The following is a 23,164-nucleotide window of genomic DNA, read 5'->3' as shown; positions in this document are numbered from 1 at the left end:
GTGCTCTACAGTATACTACTGTACGCTACTGTACACTACTCTACTCTACTGTATTCTACTGTACACTACTGTACTCTACTGTACTCTGCCTCTACTGTGTACTACTGTACTCTACTGTACTCGCGTGAATCTGCATTTCCTTCAGCCTGAGGATTATTATTTCACTTTCGGTGTGAAAGGGTCTTTACATTTGCCCAAAAATATAACTTTTTTGTTATTAAAACAAGCCCAGCCCAGGTGGAAAAAAGTAACGCAAAAGTAACGTAACACCTTACTATTCTAAAAACGCAATATTGTAATGCATAACTTTTCAAAGTAGCTTTCCCCAACACTGGTCATATTTGTAAATAAATATAGTTCAGATACTCGTCCTGTGGGGTGTTGCTGTTACTAGGCAGTGTTTGCTTTGACACTGTAATGAAATATGACTGGTACTGTACCTATATGGAAGAAGAAGCTTTTCAAGCACCTAATAAAGTAATAATAAAGTAAAGTTGTAATGTGACACTGTTGATTGTTTGTTTGTGCAGGCTTGTTGACTCAGGGTGGCGGCGTGTTCGACACGTTTGTGTCCAGCTTTTATCTGCAGTTCAGCAGCGACGGCCGTCAGTGGTCCACCTATAAAGAGATGATCACAGACGCCAGACCCAAAGCAAAGGTGACGCACACATACACCTGTCAAACCTTAAAGACAACATACAGTAACACACACACACTGCCAATCTCACGTTAATCTTGAGTAGCTATAGAGTAGGATTGCATCCTTCATATCTCCGAAACGTCTTTAGTTTTATCAGATTTATAAAAGAGAGATACGCTGTACCGATTCATTCCGAAAACAGCTAAAGAGCCACGCACTATCCCTGGGTATTGCAGGGATACTCACTATACTTTCGTGGTGTTTACATAATATGCACTTACGCACCGATTGCCAACAAAACACAGACATTTGACATTACTTTCACTTTAAAGTTGGAAATTTGTGTAATATTGGATCAGTTAAGATTATAATCTTTTGTTTCTTCCAGGTGTTTCAGGGCAACAGTGATGACCGCGGCGTAGCTCTGGCACGTCTGGACCGGATGGTGTCGGCTCGGTTCGTGAGGATTCTTCCGCATGACTTTCAGAACGGGATCTATCTGAGAGTCGAGCTCATGGGATGCGCTGACGGTACACGCTGATTTCCATATCCATCTCAGGGCTTCTGACTAACACTTGAGAGCTGTAATTCTTAATCATATATTCACTTTAATCATAAAATTGTTTTGCATTAATAAGAGCAGTTACTAATAATATTAAATCATTATTTCTTGGAAATGCACATTTGACGGTACAGCACTGAGCTTGAGACACAGATAAAATGAACTTTTACCAACCTAATTTTCATAGGGACAAATTGTAATATTTTAAGGTTATGAAATGTTCCATTGTTCTTCTATAGTATCATTCTGAACTGACCGAGAGCTTCAGTGATTATAAAAAGATCGCTCTTCACTTGCGTTCTGTGTAATTCAGTCACAATTTGAAGAAGTTTTTGTTTTTCATGAGACTTCTTGACTTTTCCTATTTCATACTTCAATGCAAAAAGTGTCAAACTGAAAAAAAACTAGATGATTTGATATTTTATAATAGGGATTTCATAATATCTAAAAGCAAAAGGTGTAAAAAAAAAAGTCAAAATGACTTATAAGTGTGTTAGTGCCTCTCTGCCGCCATCTACTGGTTATAGTGGTAATTCATGTTTTTTTTTTTTTTTTTTTATGAAAGTGTTTTATTTGCCACATCTTCGTTTTCCTACATCTTGAAACTTTTAGTTTTACAAATGGGGACAATCTGTTATAGATGAACAAATCCTGTTTTTGGTTATCACATCAAAAATAACATTTAAACTGGATAATATTTAGAGCTTTTAAGTGCTGGGAAAAGTGTTAAGCCCTTGAAAAGTGCTTGAATTTGACGAACCATGAGATGAATAATGTAAAAACATTTGACTATTTCTGCCACAATACCATGGTTACAGTTAGCATATAATAGTATAATATAATAGTTACTATAATAGTATAAATACAAATATAGGTGAGAATTTAGTTACAATTTTGTAGAATTGTGGTACAAAAGATGGATTCATGGTACCATGAAGCTTGCATTTAATGTTATGATATAAAACCAAAAGAAAGAAACAAAAAATATTTTGCATCACTTGTCATAACCATATTGCAAAAAAAAGTGGAAAAATGTAAATAGATTTATTATGTAAAAACCTATGATATATATATTTTAATTGTACAATATCTGTACATCATCATCATCATCATATCATTTGTTGCACAGCCATTCAATTATTCTAATTTAAATAATTAAAAAGTGACTGCATAACAGTAATGATATTTTAAAGAAAATCACCAATAAAGGATAATGAGAATTGCAAACAACTCAAAAGTAAAAGATCTAGATGCATTATTATTATAAACGGAATTTGAAGAGAAAATATAAATCATATCAGAATGCAAAACTCTTATAATCCTAAAATTAATATATCCTAAATTATTAATTTATTTTCTCTGTGCGTTATTTCTTACCTCACACTTTGGACTGAAGTGTTTGTTTCGTCTCCAGGAACGGGCTGCGCGTCGGGTCAGTTCTCCTGCCCTCCTCCAGGGGGGTGTGTTGAGGCGGAGCGGCGCTGTGATGGAGTTCCTCACTGTCCTGATGGGGCGGATGAGAGAGACTGTACACACACTAATACGACCCACATCACACCCACTGCCGCCCCGCTCAGGACACCCAGCAAGACCACAGCCAGAGTCCTGACCACCACTGTGAGACTTTCTTAACTTCTCAACTGCAATCACATCTGAAGACAAATCTGACAATGACATGCCCAACCCTTAAAAAATATAAAAATATAACACAGTAATACACTGAACAAAATTATAAACGCAACACTTTTGTTTTTCCCCCCATTTTTCATGAGCTGAACTCAAAGATCTAAGACTTTTTCTATGTACACAAAAGGTCTATTTCTCTCACATATTGTTCACAAATCTGTGTAAATCTGTGTTAGTGAGCACTTCTCCTTTGCCGAGATAATCCATCCACCTCACAAGTGTGGCATATCAAGATGCTGATTAGACAGCGTGATTATTGCACAGGTGTGCCTTAGGCTATATAAAAAAATATATATATATACACCTAATTTGTTTAGATTTATGTTAATATATTATATTTTTTAAGTTTTATATTATTATTTTATATTCTTACCTTAATTATTCATAATTAATTATTATTTAAATTAATTTTACATTTAAGAATGCCACAATACAGAATATCTTAGGTCCTTAAATGTGCCCCATTTTCATTAATAATTAAGATAATAATTAATTAATATTTATATATATATATTTATTGTGGCACAAATAGCATTGATAGAGTTTAACTTGCACTAACAGACGTACTGTAACTGTGATCTCTATTAAAGAAGTCGTTTTCTATTATTGCATTTGTGTTTTTGTTAAAGTATTTAATTTTTTCTGTCTCTTTGCGTTTCCAAGGAAGGAGGACCTGATCAGAGAGGTAGGAACTCAGAAGAGTCATGAATACAAAAACATTTTAATGGTCCTAAAATAGGCTTGATTTTCTCTGATCAAAATATGATGACATCATCGCCCATCAGGTGTCTGCTCTTCTGCTCTGGGATTGGAGGATGGGCGTGTCCATTATGGTCAGCTGACCTCGTCCTCGTACAGAGAGAATAATCCTGCTGACGCGGGCCGTCTCAACATCGTGCCCAATGTGTGAGCATTTATAAATGAATTAAGAATTTGTATGAATATGTGCAGGATGAGATGATGATGCATTCGTACAAAGAAAAATAAAAAAATCTACCAGGTCTTCAGTGTTGGGGAAAGTTATTTTGAAAAGTAATGCGTTACAATATTGCGTTACTCCCTTAAAAAGTAACTAATTGCGTTACTTATGTTACTTTTTTAGAAAAGTAAGGCGTAACGTTACTTTTGCGTAACTTTTTTTTCACCCGGGGTGGGGTTTGTTTTTTTATAATAAAAAAAGTTAGATTTTTGGGCAAATCCCAGGTGAAAAAGACGTACTATTAAATATATAAAAAATGTACTTGAGTATGTTTTTAGTACAATACAAATATACCTTAATGCATTTTTAATACATTTAACAGTACGTCTTTTTCACGTGGGATGTAAAGACCCTTTCACACCGAAAGTGAAATAATAATCCTCAGGCAGAAGGAAATGCAGATTTACGTGTGTACAGTAGAGGCAGAGTAGTGTACAGTAGTGTACAGTAGAGTACAGTAGAGCACAGACATGTACAGTAGAGTACAGTAGTGTACAGTAGAGGCTCAAGCAAACCTTCCGCTGCTGGTATTCTGGATAAGTTTAACACTTACTTTACCAATAAAAAAAAAAAATTAAACTTATGGTTTAACTGAATCATCGAAGGTCAGAAGCAAGTACGTTGGTCAATAAAGTGAGATTAGATGCATAAAAATTTATGTTTTATTTACTGAAGGTTTGCTCAGTATTCAGATTTTGCATTTCACTGATTTTTAGTCATTTTGAGGAATATTGAATCTTTTTGTTTGTGCAAGAGAGATGAGTAAATGCTCACCTTTAGTCTAGAACTACAATAACCATCATGTTCACTGACTCTCTCTCTCTCTCTCACACACACACACACCTCTGCACTTCGATTTCTCTCAACACGAGGACAAGAGAGTTGTCAGTCAGTCAATAAATAGGAAAACAAAGTAACTTGCGTAACTTATTTGAAAAAGTAACTCAGATATTTTGTTGTACATTTTAAAAGTAATGCGTACTAGTTACTTGAAAAAGTAATCTGGTTACGTAACTCAAGTTACTTGTAATGAGATACACACAACACTGCAGGTCTTTATATCAGGTCTATATATTCTCCATGTATCCTCATGCTGTGTTGTGCTAACGTCTCCCTCAGGATGGTAATGGAGCCGGGATGGAGTCCTTTGCCTGGAGATCCTCATCCGTATTTCCAGGTGGATTTTCTGGAGCCCACGTGGATTTCTGGAGTGGTGACGCAGGGCAGTGAACGCATGTGGGGTTACTTCACCAAATACAGGCTCGCGTTCGCTTTAGTCCACACCGATTTCATCGACTTCACTGAGACTGGAGACAGAGGCTCTCCTCCGAAGGTGATCCCGACCGAAAAATATCCTGAGTATACTTGCAGCCAGACTAATTCAGTGTACTTCCAGTGTGTTAATGATCAGTTAACCTGAAGTCTGCTAATTTGGAACAACTAATTTCATACTAAGTATATTTTAGTTGTAGTAAAGCATGACTTTATGTGTATTTAGTGTACTTTTGTGTGCTAAATTGGAACAACTTAGTATATTTTAAGTATTTGCCTGTTTAGGGACTAATTACATGCTTGATTAGTGATATTAAAGTGTACTTTATTTGTGTTAGAAGTACATTTTGTTAATTCATTATGAGTGTCTTCGAAACATACAAGTCATATACCATAATTGTATTATATTTGAGTCAAAGGTAAATGCTCAGTAATACCTTATTCCAAATACTACAAATTGCACACTTTGTCTTCAATAACAAATGCACATTAATTAATGTTATTTAGCTATACTTATATAAAATATACTATTGTATACTATAATGTATTTTGAAAGTATACTTTCCATGCATTGTTACAATGATCATTTCCAGCTCACAGTTAAAATATACCTAAAAAATACTTTTAATAAAGTGCAAATAAATATGCTTTAAAAAATTAACAGAATGTTCACTTTAAATATTTATTTTTCTAAAATATATTTTTTAGAAAATATAGTAACGTACAATTATTTTAAAGTTGTATTGTTAAAATTGGTAAGAGCGTGATGCTAATATACTTGTAATATATTTAAAGATAGTAAAAAATTGTGTTATTATATTTGCAATGTATTATTGAAAAAGGGTATATATTTAAAATACAATAAAGTATACTTTTTTTCACTAGAGTGATCTGGAAACATTAGTGGTTGACTAATATAACACATGTGTAAGTGCAGTAAACAGTGGTGTGTGTGTGTGTGTGTGTCAGATATTCGAGGTGAGGATGGTCGTTAACAGTGGTGTGTGTGTGTGTGTGTGTGTGTGTGTGTGTGTGTGTGCGTGCGTGTGTGTGTGTGTGTGTGTGTGTGTGTGTGTGTGTGTGTGTGTCAGATATTCGAGGTGAGGATGGTCGGTCGGACACCTGTCACTCGCTGGTTGGACAGACTGATCAGAGCTCGCTTTCTCCGGATCATTCCTGTAGAGTTTCGCCCCACTTTCTACCTGCGAGTGGAGGTCCTGGGCTGTCGAGGAGGTAGGACTGCAGTTCAGGGTTATCCAGGATCCTTTAGTGTTCATTGCCTCTTAGAGACCTGGGTGAATCAAGTGTCCAGGACGTGCTTCATACCCGAGTATAAACAAGAAAAAAAGAAATTGAATTTTTTGGATACAGTTTATTTTTAATTTTATAGAAATTACTTTTTTTTACATTTTGACATTATTTTCATGACAATTAAACACATTTAAATGCTAACTTATGATGTCATTTTATAGCTTTTAATAATAAAAAAAGTTATTTTTATATTCTCCTTTTTTTAAGTTTTAGTAATTTTTGTTTTATTTTTTATTTTATTTGTTATTACTATTTTTTTACACACACACACACACACACACACACACACACACACACACACACACAACAATTTCTTTTTTATTAATTTAATTAATTAATTTTCTATTGTTATTATATTTGAATATATTTGTTAAATAATATAATTATTTTAAATATATTTTTGAATGAGTAAATAGCCAACATTAATAACACTTTTATCTATGCATGCAATATATTTTAAAATTAATGCGTTTATTAAAATTTGTACATTTTAAATAATATTTTTTAATCATAAATGTACTTTATTATCATGAAAACCCCCAAAATATTTATGGCCCTAAAAAGTAGACTTCATTCATTACTTTAAGCATTATTTGATGTATAATATACAATATTACGCATTGTATCATATCAACATATATATTCGTTCTTGTCAGATGAGTTGGTCACACCCAGTAGTGAAGTGACCACAGCGCCACCTGGTGGACCGGGATTGCAGAACCACACAGGACCAACGGGTCGTCCTGGTCACTATAACTTCACATCTGGACCTCCAGGACTTCACACCAGGAGTCCACAGGACGGGAGCCCGGGAGTGGCTCCACACATCACAACAGCGCCACCTGGTGTCGGTCCCACGGGACAACCGGGCCTTCATGTACGGAGCACACCCAGGACAGGTGCGTGTTTCTGAGTTTCCCAGCTGAAAAAGACGTACTATTAAATGTATTAAAAATGTACTTGAGTATGTTTTTGGTGCAACACAAATATACTATGATGCATTTTTGATACATTTAACAGTACGTCTTTTTCAGACGTACAAACGTTTTCAGAATTGCAAGCGTAAATGCTTTTCAAACTATTTCTTTCCTTTTTTCAAGGGTTCATGGAAACATCCACACCGTATGACGATGGCTTACCCAGAGTTCTGTGTGTGGAAGGACAGTTTTCCTGCAGGACGTTTGGCTGTGTTGAAGCTGTGCTGGTGTGTGACGGACACGAGGACTGTCCCGACGGCTCAGACGAAGATCGCTGTGGTAAAAATAAAGCATGTTTATTAATTACATGCCGTCAGTGTTGAGGAAGTTATGTAGAAACGGCATGTCAAGCTACAAGCTAATACTAATTTAAACCAGTTACCACTTTAAAATAGTAGATCTTGAAGCAGAGATGTTATGGGTAATGATAAACCTAAAACTATTAAAACTTGTTTTCTGAAATTTAAATGAAGCTGAAATCAAATAAAATATATGGAGAAAAAAAAAACTCAAATGAAAATTAGAAACGTTGCCTTGGCAATAAAGTGAAATCAAATAAATTTAATCAAAGTACTAAAATTACTAAAACAAAAAGTTAAAACATATATATTGAGGCTAAATTGAAATATTTTATACATTTATATTTGTTATTTACATTTAATTTTATTTTAGGATTTAAATTTAAATGTTAATATGGTAATAAAATGACTAAAAAAATAACAAAAATTTGTAAATGAATCCTCAAATATATCTGAATTCTGATTATGCAAGTTAGTTTAGTTAGTTATTCTCAAACAAACACTTAATGCCAGTCCTCTATTGTTATATCGTTTTTTTATATGAATAATTAATGAATTAATTATGACTACAGACTCTTTGTCTGTAACATTTTTTTATTTATTTTTATTTTATTTTTTATTTAAAGATATTTTTTCAGATGTTTCACCCTGTGCTGTCTTTGCGATTTTATTTTTATTTTATTTTTTCATTGTTTATATATATATATATATATATATATATATATATATATATATATATATATATATATAATTGTTGTCTATTTCAATACAAGCTGAATATTCTCTAGAGCATTTCTCATGTGTCTGTCACTTGACTTTAGACTCTGATTTGAACGCGCTGACACACATTGATTCACTGAGCCTGTGATGAAGTGAGTCTGGATCTCTCTCTCTCTCTCTCTCTCCTCAGGCCCGGTCACACAGCGCCCCCTGCTGCCCGATGTCTGCTCCTCCAAGCAGTTCCGCTGCTGGAGCGGCGAGTGTGTGAGCTCAGATCAGAGATGTGACCTCCACCGGGACTGTGCCGACGGCTCGGATGAGAACGACTGCTGTGAGTCCACACACACATCTCAGGTCAGATTCAGGTCAGGTGGATTGTGGGATTGAGATGTGTGTGTGTGTGTGTGTGTGTGTTCTCCAGTCGACTGTGTTCTGTCTCCCTGGACGTCCTGGAGTCGGTGTAGTGTATCGTGTGGACTGGGTTCACTCTTCCGGCAGAGGAACATCATGAGAGACGCTCGACCCGGTGGATCCTGTGGCGGATCTCAGTTCGACAGCCGGCCCTGTTTCATACAGGCCTGTCCAGGTACAAACACACCACCAATAATGCATATATATAACATATAATATATAACAAACTGGTTCAAGCCCTGTCCAGGAACAAACACACCACCAATAATGCATATAACATATAATACTGTATATAACATACTGGTTCGAGGCCTGTCCAGGAACAAACACACCACCAATAATGCATTCAAAATCTGAATACTGGTTCGCACAGATACTGTAAAATCAAATTCCAGGACTTTTAAGGACTTTAAGCTCTACTTTTTTGGTTTTCAAGGACTACAGTCAGAGATCTCACTTATTAAACAATATCTTTATTATCAGGGATGCACATAAGTTTTTCCGTCTGGTTCTCATGAGAGCACACCTGGAGATTCGGTTTGGTGCTCACACTGCACATAGTGTGACCTATTAAATATAACTATAAAAACTAAAATAATTAATAATAGTATTACTGCATTTTATTTAGTTCTTTTTTTTTATAATAAAATAAACAAAATAATATATATATATATATATATATATATAGTGTGATAATACTATTATATAAAAAAAGATTAAATAAAAATATTATTATTTTATAGTACACTTAAAAAATACAATGGTAATATTTACTTTTTTTTTTTTTTTTTTTGAATTTTTAACATTTTCAACCCTAAAATCAGCAAGCTTTTAATTTGGCAAGGTGCCAGGAAGTAAATACTTTTCAAGTACCTTTTCATAAATATGGCTGTTTTCATGGGTTTTCCAGGACTTACATTTCAAAAGTCAAACTCAAGCACTTTAAGCAGCTTGTGCGAACCCTGTGTAACGTAACCCTCTCAGCATCCTCGAGCGCAGAGCTGACTGTAACGCACTGGTGTTCTGTGTGTCCCAGTGGACGGTCAGTGGTCAGACTGGACGCAGTGGTCAGACTGTGGCGTGTCGTGTGGTGGAGGACTGATGGTGAGGAACAGGACCTGCTCAAACCCTCCGCCCAAGAACAGCGGGAGAGACTGTGACGGGATGAGCAGACAAACACACGCGTGTAACACACACTCCTGCGGGACAACCACGGACACACAGAGCGGTCAGACTTCACATCGACATGCATGATTATTATATGTGGACCGCAAAACCAGTCACAAGGGTCAACATGAAATCTGAATAAATAAGCTTTCCATTGATGTGTGGTTTGTTAGGATAGGACAATATTTGGCCGATATACAACTATTGAAAACCTGGAATCTCAGGGTGCAAAAACATCGAAACATTGAGAAAATCTCCTTTAAAGTTGTTCATTTATGTTGGTGATTGTGCTGCATTCACTCACACAAATACATGTTTTATATATTTACGGTAGGAAATTTACTAAATATCTTCATGGAACATGATCTTTACTTAATATCCTAATGATTTTTGGCATAAAAGAAAAATCTATAATTTTGACACATACAATGTATTGTTGGCTATTGCTACAGATATACCCGTGCGACTCGAGACTGGTGACGTGATCCAGTGTCTCATGTATAGTTATATTTGAGCATTATGTCCTTATCCTGTGATTTAGATGATGTTGATCTGTTGATCTCTTCTGTTGAGCCTCAGGTTGCACAGGAGGAATGGTTCTGGTTAAAGAGTCGGACTGTGTGTCTGGAAACACGGACGCGTGTCATGTGACCTGCTCTGACCTCCACTCCGAGAGGAACTGCACATTAAACTGCACCACAGGTACATCCCATCATTCCCAGACTGAAATCAATCATCAGCATTACCCAGTGCACTCAGACATCATGTACTGTCCTCGTTTGTGTATTGTATCTCTAATGTTTTATATATATTAATTTAATTTAATGTCAAATAAAATAAATAATTAATTATAATGATAATTAATATAATATAATTTATTAAATGTTCATTTTTTATTTATTACAATTACTATATATATATATATATATATATATATATATATATAAATATATATAATAAAGTACATATAAAATATATACTGTATACACACACATTATGCTTATGGGTTACACTTAATTTTAAGGTGTCCGTGTTACAGTGTAATTATACATTTATGTGCTATGTAATAACTATTACCTACATGTACTCACTTAAATGGGTTGGTTTATAGTTAGTTGTATGTAATTATTCACAATTTATAGTTATTACTAAAGTACATATATGTAACATGTAACAAGGAGTGTCCTTATTACATATGTTACATGTACTTACCATAGTAATAACAGTAAATTATGCAAAATTACATGCATATAACCCTCAACCAAACCCTCATCCTACCCTAACCCTATTCAGTACTTAAATACATAATTACACTGTAACAATGACACCTTAAAATAAAGTGTAAGAAGTGTTACCAATTATTTTAAAGTAGTGTTTTAATTATAATGATTAAACAGAGATAGACCAAAAGAGAAATGATACTATGATTTATATGTGGATTAAGTGTGTGTGGTTCTCCTGTTGGTTAGGGTGTTTATATGTGGATTAAGTGTGTGTGGTTCTCATGTTGGTTAGGGTGTTTATATGTGGATTAAGTGTGTGTGGTTCTCGTGTTGGTTAGGATGTTTATATGTGGATTAAGTGTGTGTGGTTCTCATGTTGGTTAGGGTGTTTATATGTGGATTAAGTGTGTGTGGTTCTCGTGTTGGTTAGGATGTTTATATGTGGATTAAGTGTGTGTGGTTCTCATGTTGGTTAGGGTGTTTATATGTGGATTAAGTGTGTGTGGTTCTCGTGTTGGTTAGGATGTTTATATGTGGATTAAGTGTGTGTGGTTCTCATGTTGGTTAGGGTGTTTATATGTGGATTAAGTGTGTGTGGTTCTCATGTTGGTTAGGATGTTTATATGTGGATTAAGTGTGTGTGGTTCTCATGTTGGTTAGGGTGTTTATATGTGGATTAAGTGTGTGTGGTTCTCGTGTTGGTTAGGATGTTTATATGTGGATTAAGTGTGTGTGGTTCTCATGTTGGTTAGGGTGTTTATATGTGGATTAAGTGTGTGTGGTTCTCATGTTGGTTAGGGTGTTTATATGTGGATAAAGTGTGTGTGGTTCTCCTGTTGGTTAGGGTGTTTATATGTGGATTAAGTGTGTGTGGTTCTCGTGTTGGTTAGGGTGTTTATATGTGGATTAAGTGTGTGTGGTTCTCATGTTGGTTAGGGTGTTTATATGTGGATTAAGTGTGTGTGGTTCTCATGTTGGTTAGGGTGTTTATATGTGGATTAAGTGTGTGTGGTTCTCATGTTGGTTAGGATGTTTATATGTGGATTAAGTGTGTGTGGTTCTCGTGTCGGCTAGGGTGTTTATATGTGGATTAAGTGTGTGTGGTTCTCATGTTGGTTAGGGTGTTTATATGTGGATTAAGTGTGTGTGGTTCTCATGTTGGTTAGGGTGTTTATATGTGGATTAAGTGTGTGTGGTTCTCGTGTTGGTTAGGATGTTTATATGTGGATTAAGTGTGTGTGGTTCTCATGTTGGTTAGGGTGTTTATATGTGGATTAAGTGTGTGTGGTTCTCATGTTGGTTAGGGTGTTTATATGTGGATTAAGTGTGTGTGGTTCTCATGTTGGTTAGGGTGTTTATATGTTGTTTAAGTGTGTGTGGTTCTCATGTTGGTTAGGGTGTGTTTATATGTGGATTAAGTGTGTGTGGTTCTCGTGTTGGTTAGGGTGTTTATATGTGGATTAAGTGTGTGTGGTTCTCCTGTTGGTTAGGGTGTTTATATGTGGATTAAGTGTGTGTGGTTCTCATGTTGGTTAGGGTGTTTATATGTGGATTAAGTGTGTGTGGTTCTCGTGTTGGTTAGGATGTTTATATGTGGATTAAGTGTGTGTGGTTCTCATGTTGGTTAGGGTGTTTATATGTGGATTAAGTGTGTGTGGTTCTCGTGTTGGTTAGGATGTTTATATGTGGATTAAGTGTGTGTGGTTCTCATGTTGGTTAGGGTGTTTATATGTGGATTAAGTGTGTGTGGTTCTCGTGTTGGTTAGGATGTTTATATGTGGATTAAGTGTCTGTGGTTCTCGTGTTGGTTAGGGTGTTTATATGTGGATTAAGTGTGTGTGGTTCTCGTGTTGGTTAGGGTGTTTATATGTGGATTAAGTGTGTGTAGTTCTCGTGTTGGTTAGGGTGTTTATATGTGGATTAACTGTGTGTGGTTCTCATGTTGGTTAGGATGTTTATATGTGGATTAAGTGTGTGTGGTTCTCATGTTGGTTAGGGTGTTTATATGTGGATTAAGTGTGTGTGGTTCTCCTGTTGGTTAGGGTGTTTATATGTGGATTAAGTGTGTGTGGTTCTCATGTTGGTTAGGGTGTTTATATGTGGATTAAGTGTGTGTGGTTCTCATGTTGGTTAGGGTGTTTATATGTGGATTAAGTGTGTGTGGTTCTCATGTTGGTTAGGATGTTTATATGTGGATTAAGTGTGTGTGGTTCTCGTGTTGGTTAGGGTGTTTATATGTGGATTAAGTGTGTGTGGTTCTCGTGTTGGTTAGGGTGTTTATATGTGGATTAAGTGTGTGTGGTTCTCATGTTGGTTAGGATGTTTATATGTGGATTAAGTGTGTGTGGTTCTCATGTTGGTTAGGGTGTTTATATGTGGATTAAGTGTGTGTGGTTCTCATGTTGGTTAGGATGTTTATATGTGGATTAAGTGTGTGTGGTTCTCGTGTTGGTTAGGATGTTTATATGTGGATTAAGTGTGTGTGGTTCTCATGTTGGTTAGGGTGTTTATATGTGGATTAAGTGTGTGTGGTTCTCGTGTTGGTTAGGATGTTTATATGTGGATTAAGTGTGTGTGGTTCTCGTGTTGGTTAGGATGTTTATATGTGGATTAAGTGTGTGTGGTTCTCATGTTGGTTAGGGTGTTTATATGTGGATTAAGTGTGTGTGGTTCTCATGTTGGTTAGGATGTTTATATGTGGATTAAGTGTGTGTGGTTCTCGTGTTGGTTAGGGTGTTTATATGTGGATTAAGTGTGTGTGGTTCTCATGTTGGTTAGGGTGTTTATATGTGGATTAAGTGTGTGTGGTTCTCATGTTGGTTAGGGTGTTTATATGTGGATTAAGTGTGTGTGGTTCTCATGTTGGTTAGGATGTTTATATGTGGATTAAGTGTGTGTGGTTCTCATGTTGGTTAGGGTGTTTATATGTGGATTAAGTGTGTGTGGGTCTCATGTTGGTTAGGGTGTTTATATGTGGATTAAGTGTGTGTGGTTCTCATGTTGGTTAGGATGTTTATATGTGGATTAAGTGTGTGTGGTTCTCATGTTGGTTAGGGTGTTTATATGTGGATTAAGTGTGTGTGGTTCTCATGTTGGTTAGGATGTTTATATGTGGATTAAGTGTGTGTGGTTCTCATGTTGGTTAGGGTGTTTATATGTGGATTAAGTGTGTGTGGTTCTCATGTTGGTTAGGATGTTTATATGTGGATTAAGTGTGTGTGGTTCTCATGTTGGTTAGGGTGTTTATATGTGGATTAAGTGTGTGTGGTTCTCATGTTGGTTAGGGTGTTTATATGTGGATTAAGTGTGTGTGGTTCTCGTGTTGGTTAGGATGTTTATATGTGGATTAAGTGTGTGTGGTTCTCGTGTTGGTTAGGGTGTTTATATGTGGATTAAGTGTGTGTGGTTCTCGTGTTGGTTAGGGTGTTTATATGTGGATTAAGTGTGTGTGGTTCTCGTGTTGGTTAGGGTGTTTATATGTGGATTAAGTGTGTGTGGTTCTCATGTTGGTTAGGATGTTTATATGTGGATAAAGTGTGTGTGGTTGTCATGTTGGTTAGGATGTTTATATGTGGATTAAGTGTGTGTGGTTCTCATGTTGGTTAGGATGTTTATATGTGGATTAAGTGTGTGTGGTTCTCGTGTTGGTTAGGGTGTTTATATGTGGATTAAATGTGTGTGGTTCTCATGTTGGTTAGGGTGTTTATATGTGGATTAAGTGTGTGTGGTTCTCATGTTGGTTAGGATGTTTATATGTGGATTAAGTGTGTGTGGTTCTCATGTTGGTTAGGATGTTTATATGTGGATTAAGTGTGTGTGGTTCTCGTGTTGGTTAGGGTGTTTATATGTGGATTAAGTGTGTGTGGTTCTCATGTTGGTTAAAATGTTTATATGTGGATTAAGTGTGTGTGGTTCTCATGTTGGTTAGGATGTTTATATGTGGATTAAGTGTGTGTGGTTCTCATGTTGGTTAGGATGTTTATATGTGGATTAAGTGTGTGTGGTTCTCATGTTGGTTAGGGTGTTTATATGTGGATTAAGTGTGTGTGGTTCTCATGTTGGTTAGGGTGTTTATATGTGGATTAAGTGTGTGTGGTTCTCATGTTGGTTAGGATGTTTATATGTGGATTAAGTGTGTGTGGTTCTCGTGTTGGTTAGGATGTTTATATGTGGATTAAGTGTGTGTGGTTCTCATGTTGGTTAGGGTGTTTATATGTGGATTAAGTGTGTGTGGTTCTCGTGTTGGTTAGGATGTTTATATGTGGATTAAGTGTGTGTGGTTCTCGTGTTGGTTAGGATGTTTATATGTGGATTAAGTGTGTGTGGTTCTCATGTTGGTTAGGGTGTTTATATGTGGATTAAGTGTGTGTGGTTCTCATGTTGGTTAGGGTGTTTATATGTGGATTAAGTGTGTGTGGTTCTCATGTTGGTTAGGATGTTTATATGTGGATTAAGTGTGTGTGGTTCTCGTGTTGGTTAGGGTGTTTATATGTGGATTAAGTGTGTGTGGTTCTCATGTTGGTTAGGATGTTTATATGTGGATTAAGTGTGTGTGGTTCTCATGTTGGTTAGGGTGTTTATATGTGGATTAAGTGTGTGTGGTTCTCATGTTGGTTAGGGTGTTTATATGTAGATTAAGTGTGTGTGGTTCTCATGTTGGTTAGGGTGTTTATATGTGGATTAAGTGTGTGTGGTTGTCATGTTGGTTAGGGTGTTTATATGTGGATTAAGTGTGTGTGGTTCTCATGTTGGTTAGGGTGTTTATATGTGGATTAAGTGTGTGTGGTTCTCATGTTGGTTAGGGTGTTTATATGTGGATAAAGTGTGTGTGGTTCTCCTGTTGGTTAGGGTGTTTATATGTGGATTAAGTGTGTGTGGTTCTCATGTCGGTTAGGGTGTTTATATGTGGATTAAGTGTGTGTGGTTCTCATGTTGGTTAGGGTGTTTATATGTGGATTAAGTGTGTGTGGTTCTCATGTTGGGTAGGGTGTTATTGTCCTCCTGGGCTCTTCCTACAAGATGGACGTTGTGTCGACGTCAGTGAATGTGAGTGTGTGTGGGAAGGTTCGTTCATCCAGCCGGGACGTGAAGTCAGAACCAGCCTCTGCAGCACATGGTGAGGAGATTCACATGCTTTTCAACATTTCTTCTGATTATATGAGACCCTGGATCACAAAACCAGTCACGAGTCGCACGGGTTTATCTGTGGCAATAGGCAACAATACAGTATATGGGTCAACATTATAGATTTTTCTTTTATGCCGAAAATCATTAGGATATTAAGCAAATATCAAGTTCCATGAATATATTTTGTAAATTTCCTAGCGTAAATATATATTAAAAATATTTTTGTGAGTGAATGCAGCAAAATTTGCAAACATAAATGCACAACTTTCAAGGAGATTTTCTCAGTGTTTCGATTTTTTTGCCCCCTGAGATTCCAGATTAACAATAGTTGTGTCTCAGTCAAATATTGTCCTATCATAACAATATCACAACCCTTGTGACTGGTGTTGTGGTCCTGGGTCACATATGGCAGCATGTAATACTGTAAATGCATGTCATGTCGTTTCATCCAATCATGCAGTGTGTGTAAAGATGGGCGTGTCACATGTGATGAGTCCAGCTGTGTCGCTCTCTGTGATTGGTCGGCCTGGTCTTCATGGACGTCATGTGACAGCAGCTGTGGGACAGGAATCCAGCACCGTTACAGGTGGACTGACTTATTTATCAAACATCTATTAAACTTACACTCTGTGGGATTTGATGTGCATGTACAACACAAGTAATCATTTCCATTCATTTTTCAATTTGTTTATCAAAAACAAGCAAGAAAATATGTTTGCAAACAAAAAACACAAATCAAAAACACTTAGTCATAAAAATAACACAAAAACACTAGTACAAGTAAACATTCTTAGACTATTTACCATTTTTCTTTAAAAAAGAATCAATAAATAAATAAATACTAAATAAAATAATAATAACTAAATATGTAAATGAAGTCCCCTTTAAAATTTCACAGTAAAGTCATGTTGATTACTTAAGCATTATGCATTTAGACTTATTAAAAATTGTTTAAAAAAAAAAGGCAAATAATTTAATTATTTATTACACATAGGAAAGAAAGAAAATTTGGCACTTTTTTGCACTATTCAAGCTCTTTACATTTTTTCTAACAAATAATCATGTTTCAGATATGCTTTTTAAAATTTAAATAATTTGGAAAACATGTTTACAGTAAATGATTTTTCAAAATAAAATAAATAAATAATAACATAATTTTAGTTTGTTAACTGGATTTTTCCCTCTCATTTTCTCAGGACTGTTACACCAACAACACATTTTTGAAGACCAAAAATTATTAAAATGTTCAGAAATTAGTAGAGGCAATTCTAGTCATTCTTGTATGAATTATATTTTAATGTTTTAAGTAACTAAATAGGTTCAGACACACAAAACCGGTGTCAAGTCAACGACCCAAAAGTGAATCCCAAAGAATAACCCTGAATATGACTATATGTTGATGATGATGTTTCCATGTTTGGTCAGATCTCCTCTGAGTCCGATGGGAGCGTCGAGGGTCGATCCGTGTGACGGCGACTCCACCGAAGCCCGTCGATGTTTCACTCCCTGCTCAGACGGTGAGATCTCTCTACAGTCTCAGTGTATACAGTAATAGAGGTTAATTTGTCTGTGAACGCTTTATATAAATACAATATAGGTCTAAATCCATGTGATCACTCATATTAATGTTATATATCATCTTATCATCCAGCCCTAAAACTTGTCGTTTTTTTTTTTTGTCAGTGTTTATTTAAAAAAGTAAGTTTCTGTAAGTTTCCCGCTGACATGTTGCAAGCTTTATTTAACATCACAACCGTCTGTAAAAAATATACCTCAGATTTCTTGTCAAATCTAGTTGTACAGTCGATCTCAAAGCTCTTTCCCGTGTTAGATGTGTTTAGTGTGTTTATCGCAGCATTCACGCTGAAAACTAATGATGCCACTCAGTGTTTCTCTCTCAGTGTTTCTGCCACTCAGTCCAGCGACGGTGACGTCACACGCATAACCTCTATAAAGGGTTTGAAATTCACTTTTTCACTCACCGGCCAATTTGGCCTCTACATTTTTAAGTTTCTGGCCATTCAGAACTTCTGCTATACAAAGAACATCAAAGAAATGTAGCATATCTTGGAAAAATAACAATGTCTTTTCTGTTCACCAAATGCTGTGTAATCTTCACTATTACTTCAATGCAAATGAACAAGCGCGCTGTTATTTGTTGTGTAGTGACGTGTGTGTTCAAGTTCAACTTCCCCAGCAAAGCGAGTAAACATAATAAGTTACTCGCCAGATTGTCTCGTGATTCGACAGCATTTCCCGCCACAGTTGATTTATACCCGCATTTTGCATGACGTTTCCCCGTGCTCCTGTGCGCCTGCAGGCCCTGAGCGAGTGGCGTGGAGCGAGTGGACGCTGTGGTCCGAGTGCAGCAAGACGTGTTTCCATCACGTGGACGCGGTGGGACTGAGACGCCGCTTCAGGAGCTGCAATCACACCAACACTAGCGCCCCCTGTGGTGGAGAAGTGGAAGAACACGAGCCGTGCAACACACTCCACTGCCCCGGTACACACTCATCACACACTTCACTGCCCCGGTACACACTCATCACACACTCCACTGCCCCGGTACACACTCATCACACACTCCACTGCCCCGGTACACACTCATCACACACTCACAGAGAACATAATCATGCTTTTTTCCTTTAAAGTACAAACACAAACTCAGCTCTTGATAATAACATGCTGAGAGGAGCGATGTGATGTTGTGATTTCACAGTATTCTCTGACTATTTACTGTACAATCATTGTGTTTTTTTTTTTAAATAAACAATAAATATAATAAAAAAATAAAAAAAGATGGAAATAAAGTCAGAAATTTCATAATAAAGGCACATGGATATCAGTATTCAGTATTCTCTCTCTCTCTCTCTCTCTCTCTCTCTAGTTGCCGGTGGCTGGTCGTCCTGGTCGAGTTGGTCGAGCTGTTCCTCTGAGTGTGATTCTGGAGTTCAGACTCGAGAGCGTGTGTGCAGTTCTCCTGCTCCGCTGTACGAAGGCCTTCGCTGTCCCGGGCCGCACATACAGACCCGAGACTGCAACGTCCAGCCCTGCTCCGGTGCGCGATACCCTCATCTTTCCCTTGCGGCATTTTGAAAAAAAAAATTTTTTTAAAATTGAGTGTTCATCAGAGGGGTTCAAGACCCCAGGACTTTTGTCCTACTTGAACCAATAACACACTAAACAAATTTTATAATGTCTACATGTGTATCTGAATGTACACTGAACCGAACTGACTTTAGGACCCAGAGGAACAGCTCATTTGCTCCATATAGAGCTATAAGGACATATATGTAGAGTCATGAAATATCATGATACATTATTTTCTCCACAAGAGGTCGGCAAAGACACACAATGTCAGATATTTAGAGCTGAATTAAAAGGGTTATGCATAAAATTGTGAGTAATTTTGAGGAATGTGCTTAAATTACTACTGATTTATTATATATTGATCAAATCTAGTAATTTAAAGGTAAATAAAATAAAAAAATAACAAAAAATCTCCCAAAAAATGGCATTAAAAAATAGAAAAAATACTATCAAAATGAAATAAAATAAACTTTCTGGACAAAAAAAAGTATAATTTTTCATTTTGACCCACAAGGGAAAGATGTGTTACAAAGTGCGAGGGAATGATGAGGGTTAACCTCTCGCTGACCTCTGAAGTGTGCGTTTCTGAAGGTATGGTGTGTGTGTGTGTGTGTGTGTGTGTGTGTGTGTCCTGCAGGTGTGTGTCCGGAGGGCATGACGTTCCTGTCGAAGGATCAGTGTGTGGCTCAGGGCGGCGCGTGTCCGCGTGTGTGTATGGACGCCACAGCCGATGTGGAGTGTGCCGCTGAGTGTCATGATGGATGCTACTGTTCTCCTGGCTTTTATCTGTTCAACAACACGTGTGTGTCTCTCCAACGCTGCCCATGTTACCATAAGGGGGCGCTATACTCGCAGGGGGACCGAGTGCCTCATGACGACTGCAACAACTGGTAACTCACCGTTCACGCACGGTTTAGGGTGCATTCAGAAATCTGTGGTGGACAGTAAGATTTACTGTTTTTATCCAGCCACAATGCATTACATTGAGCAAAAGTGACATTTATAATGTTGCAAAGATTTTTATTTCATATAAAAGCTGTTCTTTTCAACTTTTTATTCATCAAAGAATCCTTAAAAAAAATAATTTCATCATTGGTTTCACAAAAATATGAACTGTTTTAACACTGATGATAATCATAAATGTTTCTTGATCATCAAATCATCATATTAGAGTGATTTCTGAAGGATCATGTGACACTGAAGACTGGAGTAATGATGCTGAACATTCAGCTTTGATCACAGGAATAAATTACACTTTACTATATATTCACATAGAAAACAGATGATTTACATTCTGATAATATTTCACATTTTTATAATTATAATTAATATTTAAATATTAATTTAAGTAGTTGGTATGACAATTGATTTTTTTTCACACTATTATTAAAGATAAAATATACATATAATATTCTAAATTTGAAACATTTAGTTTTTGAACAGTTTTGCATGAATTATGTCATATGACATTATATATGAGTTTGATATGACATGTCAACCACCTATGCATCTTTTCTACATAGTAAAGTTGTTAACATGCTATATATATATATATATATTATTACTATTTTTTTTATTAATATATATTGACAGTGTCTTGTGTCTCCTGACAGCACGTGTGTTGATGGAGCGATGCATTGTGGGACGGCGCCCTGCCCTGGTCAGTATGACACATCACATCCTGTTCTTCATCACAGTAAAAGTATTGTCCACCTCCTTTTATTCGTCCTTATGCATTCTGTTCTCAGTGGTTTGTATGCATTGATTCCTGCAGTGCATTGTGGGTGGAGTGAGTGGACGGCCTGGAGCACGTGCAGTCGGTCATGTGACGTGGGCATCAGGCGGCGCTATCGTTCAGGAACCAATCCAGCGCCAGCGTTTGGAGGACGAGCCTGTGAGGGCGAACGCATCGGACTGGACACGTGCAGCGTTAAACCCTGCTTCGGTACAGTGATCACATGACATATAGAGTTAGATACTGTATATATATATTTATTTATACTTATATACTTATATATACATTAGTTTCAAACCACTGAAGGCTATAAAACCATTGTGTCCTTGAGCAAGATGCTTGACGTAGTGTGTGATGCGTGTGTGTGTTCAGGAGTGAAGGGCCCGTGGAGCCCGTGGTCCGAGTGTTCGGTCCCCTGTGGCGGCGGATACAGGAACAGAACCAGAGGCCCGGTCAGGACTCACGGGACGCCTCAGCAGTTCAGCGCCTGCAACCTGAAGCCCTGCGGTGAGTCTCCGCCCTGCTCATGCCTGTCAAAATAAAAGTCCAACAAATATAAACTAAAACAGAGCTAAGCCTGAAAAATAAAAATATTTTAAACCTAAATAGTAATATTTAACAAAAAAAAAACATAAAAAAAAGTTCTAAATATTTTTCTAAAATTAAAAATGTGAAAATGTGAAAATAAAAAACCCTAATTCAAATTATTAATAAAATCTAGAATAGTATATGAATAATATAAAAAATGTTATAAATAGCAAATAATTTATTATGTGTTATTTTTATGCATTATTTGAATAATAATAAATAATATTTTATTATATTTTAATATTAATTTGTTATAGTACTTTGAAAAGAAATCAATTGTCAATAACTGATACTTTTATTTATTTAATCATATTTAATTAATAATTAGATACATATTATAGTGTTTATAATAATGCTATATATTATTAATATATTCAACATTTTATGAATGTAATTATTACATTGGAAAGAAATCCTTAAGCAAATTTGATATATTAAACACTTTTGTATTAAAAGCTTATTTTAAAACCTAAATATTAATATTAAAAAGACACACACACACACACACACACACACACACACAACACAATTACTAAATATATATCTAAATTTAAATTAAATTGAAAATATGAAGAAAAAAAATATATAAAATATAAATAATACCACAAAACACTGTTCCAATTAACAGTGTTCCAAATAAAAATAAAAGTCCCACTTGAACCACTACTGATAAGCAGCTCGTCTTGATCTCTCTGTGATCTCAGATGATGGACGCGCGTGTACAAACGGTCAGGAGTGGGCCGTGTGTGTGAGAGACGAGCTGTTGTGCTCAGATCTGGGCTCGGACGTCCAGAGAGATAGCAGCTGCCATCCGGGCTGCCAGTGTCCTGACGGGTCTGCCCTACAGGTGTGTGTGTGTGTGTGTGTGTGTGTGTTCCATCATATATTTGTTATGTTTTTATTTGTGAATGTATATCTGTTTTTTGTGTGTGTGTGTGTGTGTGTGTGTTAGGATGGCGAGTGTGTGTCTCTCCCGCTTTGTCTCTGTCATGTAGACGGAGAGCAGCACAAACCCGGAGACACAGTCACCAAAGACTGCAACAACTGGTAAAACCTCACAAAACCATATAGATATATCATTTAAAAGATAAGTAATTTTATTTTTAAATAATTAATAATAACTTTTCAACATGCATTTAGCAAATTTCATATTTATTGTATTTTTTCAAGTTTTAAAAACAATAGAAACATATATATATATATATATATATATATGTTTCTATTGTTTTTAAATTTACATATGCATTTATGTATGCATTCAATAATAACGCATATGAATATGTTAATACATATAAATATATTAATATTTAATTGATATATAGAATGTTTTTTAATTATTAAAAGTCTTAAAAACAATGAAAAATGTCATTTTATTTT

General features: G+C 36.1%; 1 protein-coding gene across 1 annotated transcript in view; it reads left to right on the top strand.

Moving 5' to 3' along the window:
- The window catches only part of sspo (SCO-spondin), a gene marked incomplete at both ends in the record, with an annotated part of 151,703 nt that overhangs the window by 67,821 nt on the left and 60,718 nt on the right, over positions 1–23,164 (top strand). Inside the window, 25 exon segments of the mRNA XM_081352804.1 lie at positions 531–658; positions 1,029–1,170; positions 2,617–2,819; positions 3,552–3,573; positions 3,674–3,794; positions 4,987–5,200; positions 6,231–6,372; positions 7,107–7,349; positions 7,551–7,706; positions 8,637–8,777; positions 8,868–9,032; positions 9,894–10,085; positions 10,604–10,726; positions 16,050–16,090; positions 16,234–16,337; positions 17,800–17,891; positions 18,230–18,331; positions 18,695–18,877; positions 19,262–19,432; positions 20,102–20,354; positions 21,078–21,124; positions 21,239–21,409; positions 21,572–21,706; positions 22,492–22,634; positions 22,740–22,834. Coding sequence (XP_081208930.1) covers positions 531–658; positions 1,029–1,170; positions 2,617–2,819; positions 3,552–3,573; positions 3,674–3,794; positions 4,987–5,200; positions 6,231–6,372; positions 7,107–7,349; positions 7,551–7,706; positions 8,637–8,777; positions 8,868–9,032; positions 9,894–10,085; positions 10,604–10,726; positions 16,050–16,090; positions 16,234–16,337; positions 17,800–17,891; positions 18,230–18,331; positions 18,695–18,877; positions 19,262–19,432; positions 20,102–20,354; positions 21,078–21,124; positions 21,239–21,409; positions 21,572–21,706; positions 22,492–22,634; positions 22,740–22,834 — 3,529 coding nt within the window.

This window comes from Scardinius erythrophthalmus (genome assembly GCF_964197995.2).
Source record: "Scardinius erythrophthalmus genome assembly, chromosome: 22".
NCBI classification, from domain to species: domain Eukaryota; kingdom Metazoa; phylum Chordata; class Actinopteri; order Cypriniformes; family Leuciscidae; genus Scardinius; species Scardinius erythrophthalmus.
The sequence above is the reverse complement of the archived record's forward strand: the minus strand, read 5'-3'. Positions and strand labels throughout refer to the sequence as shown.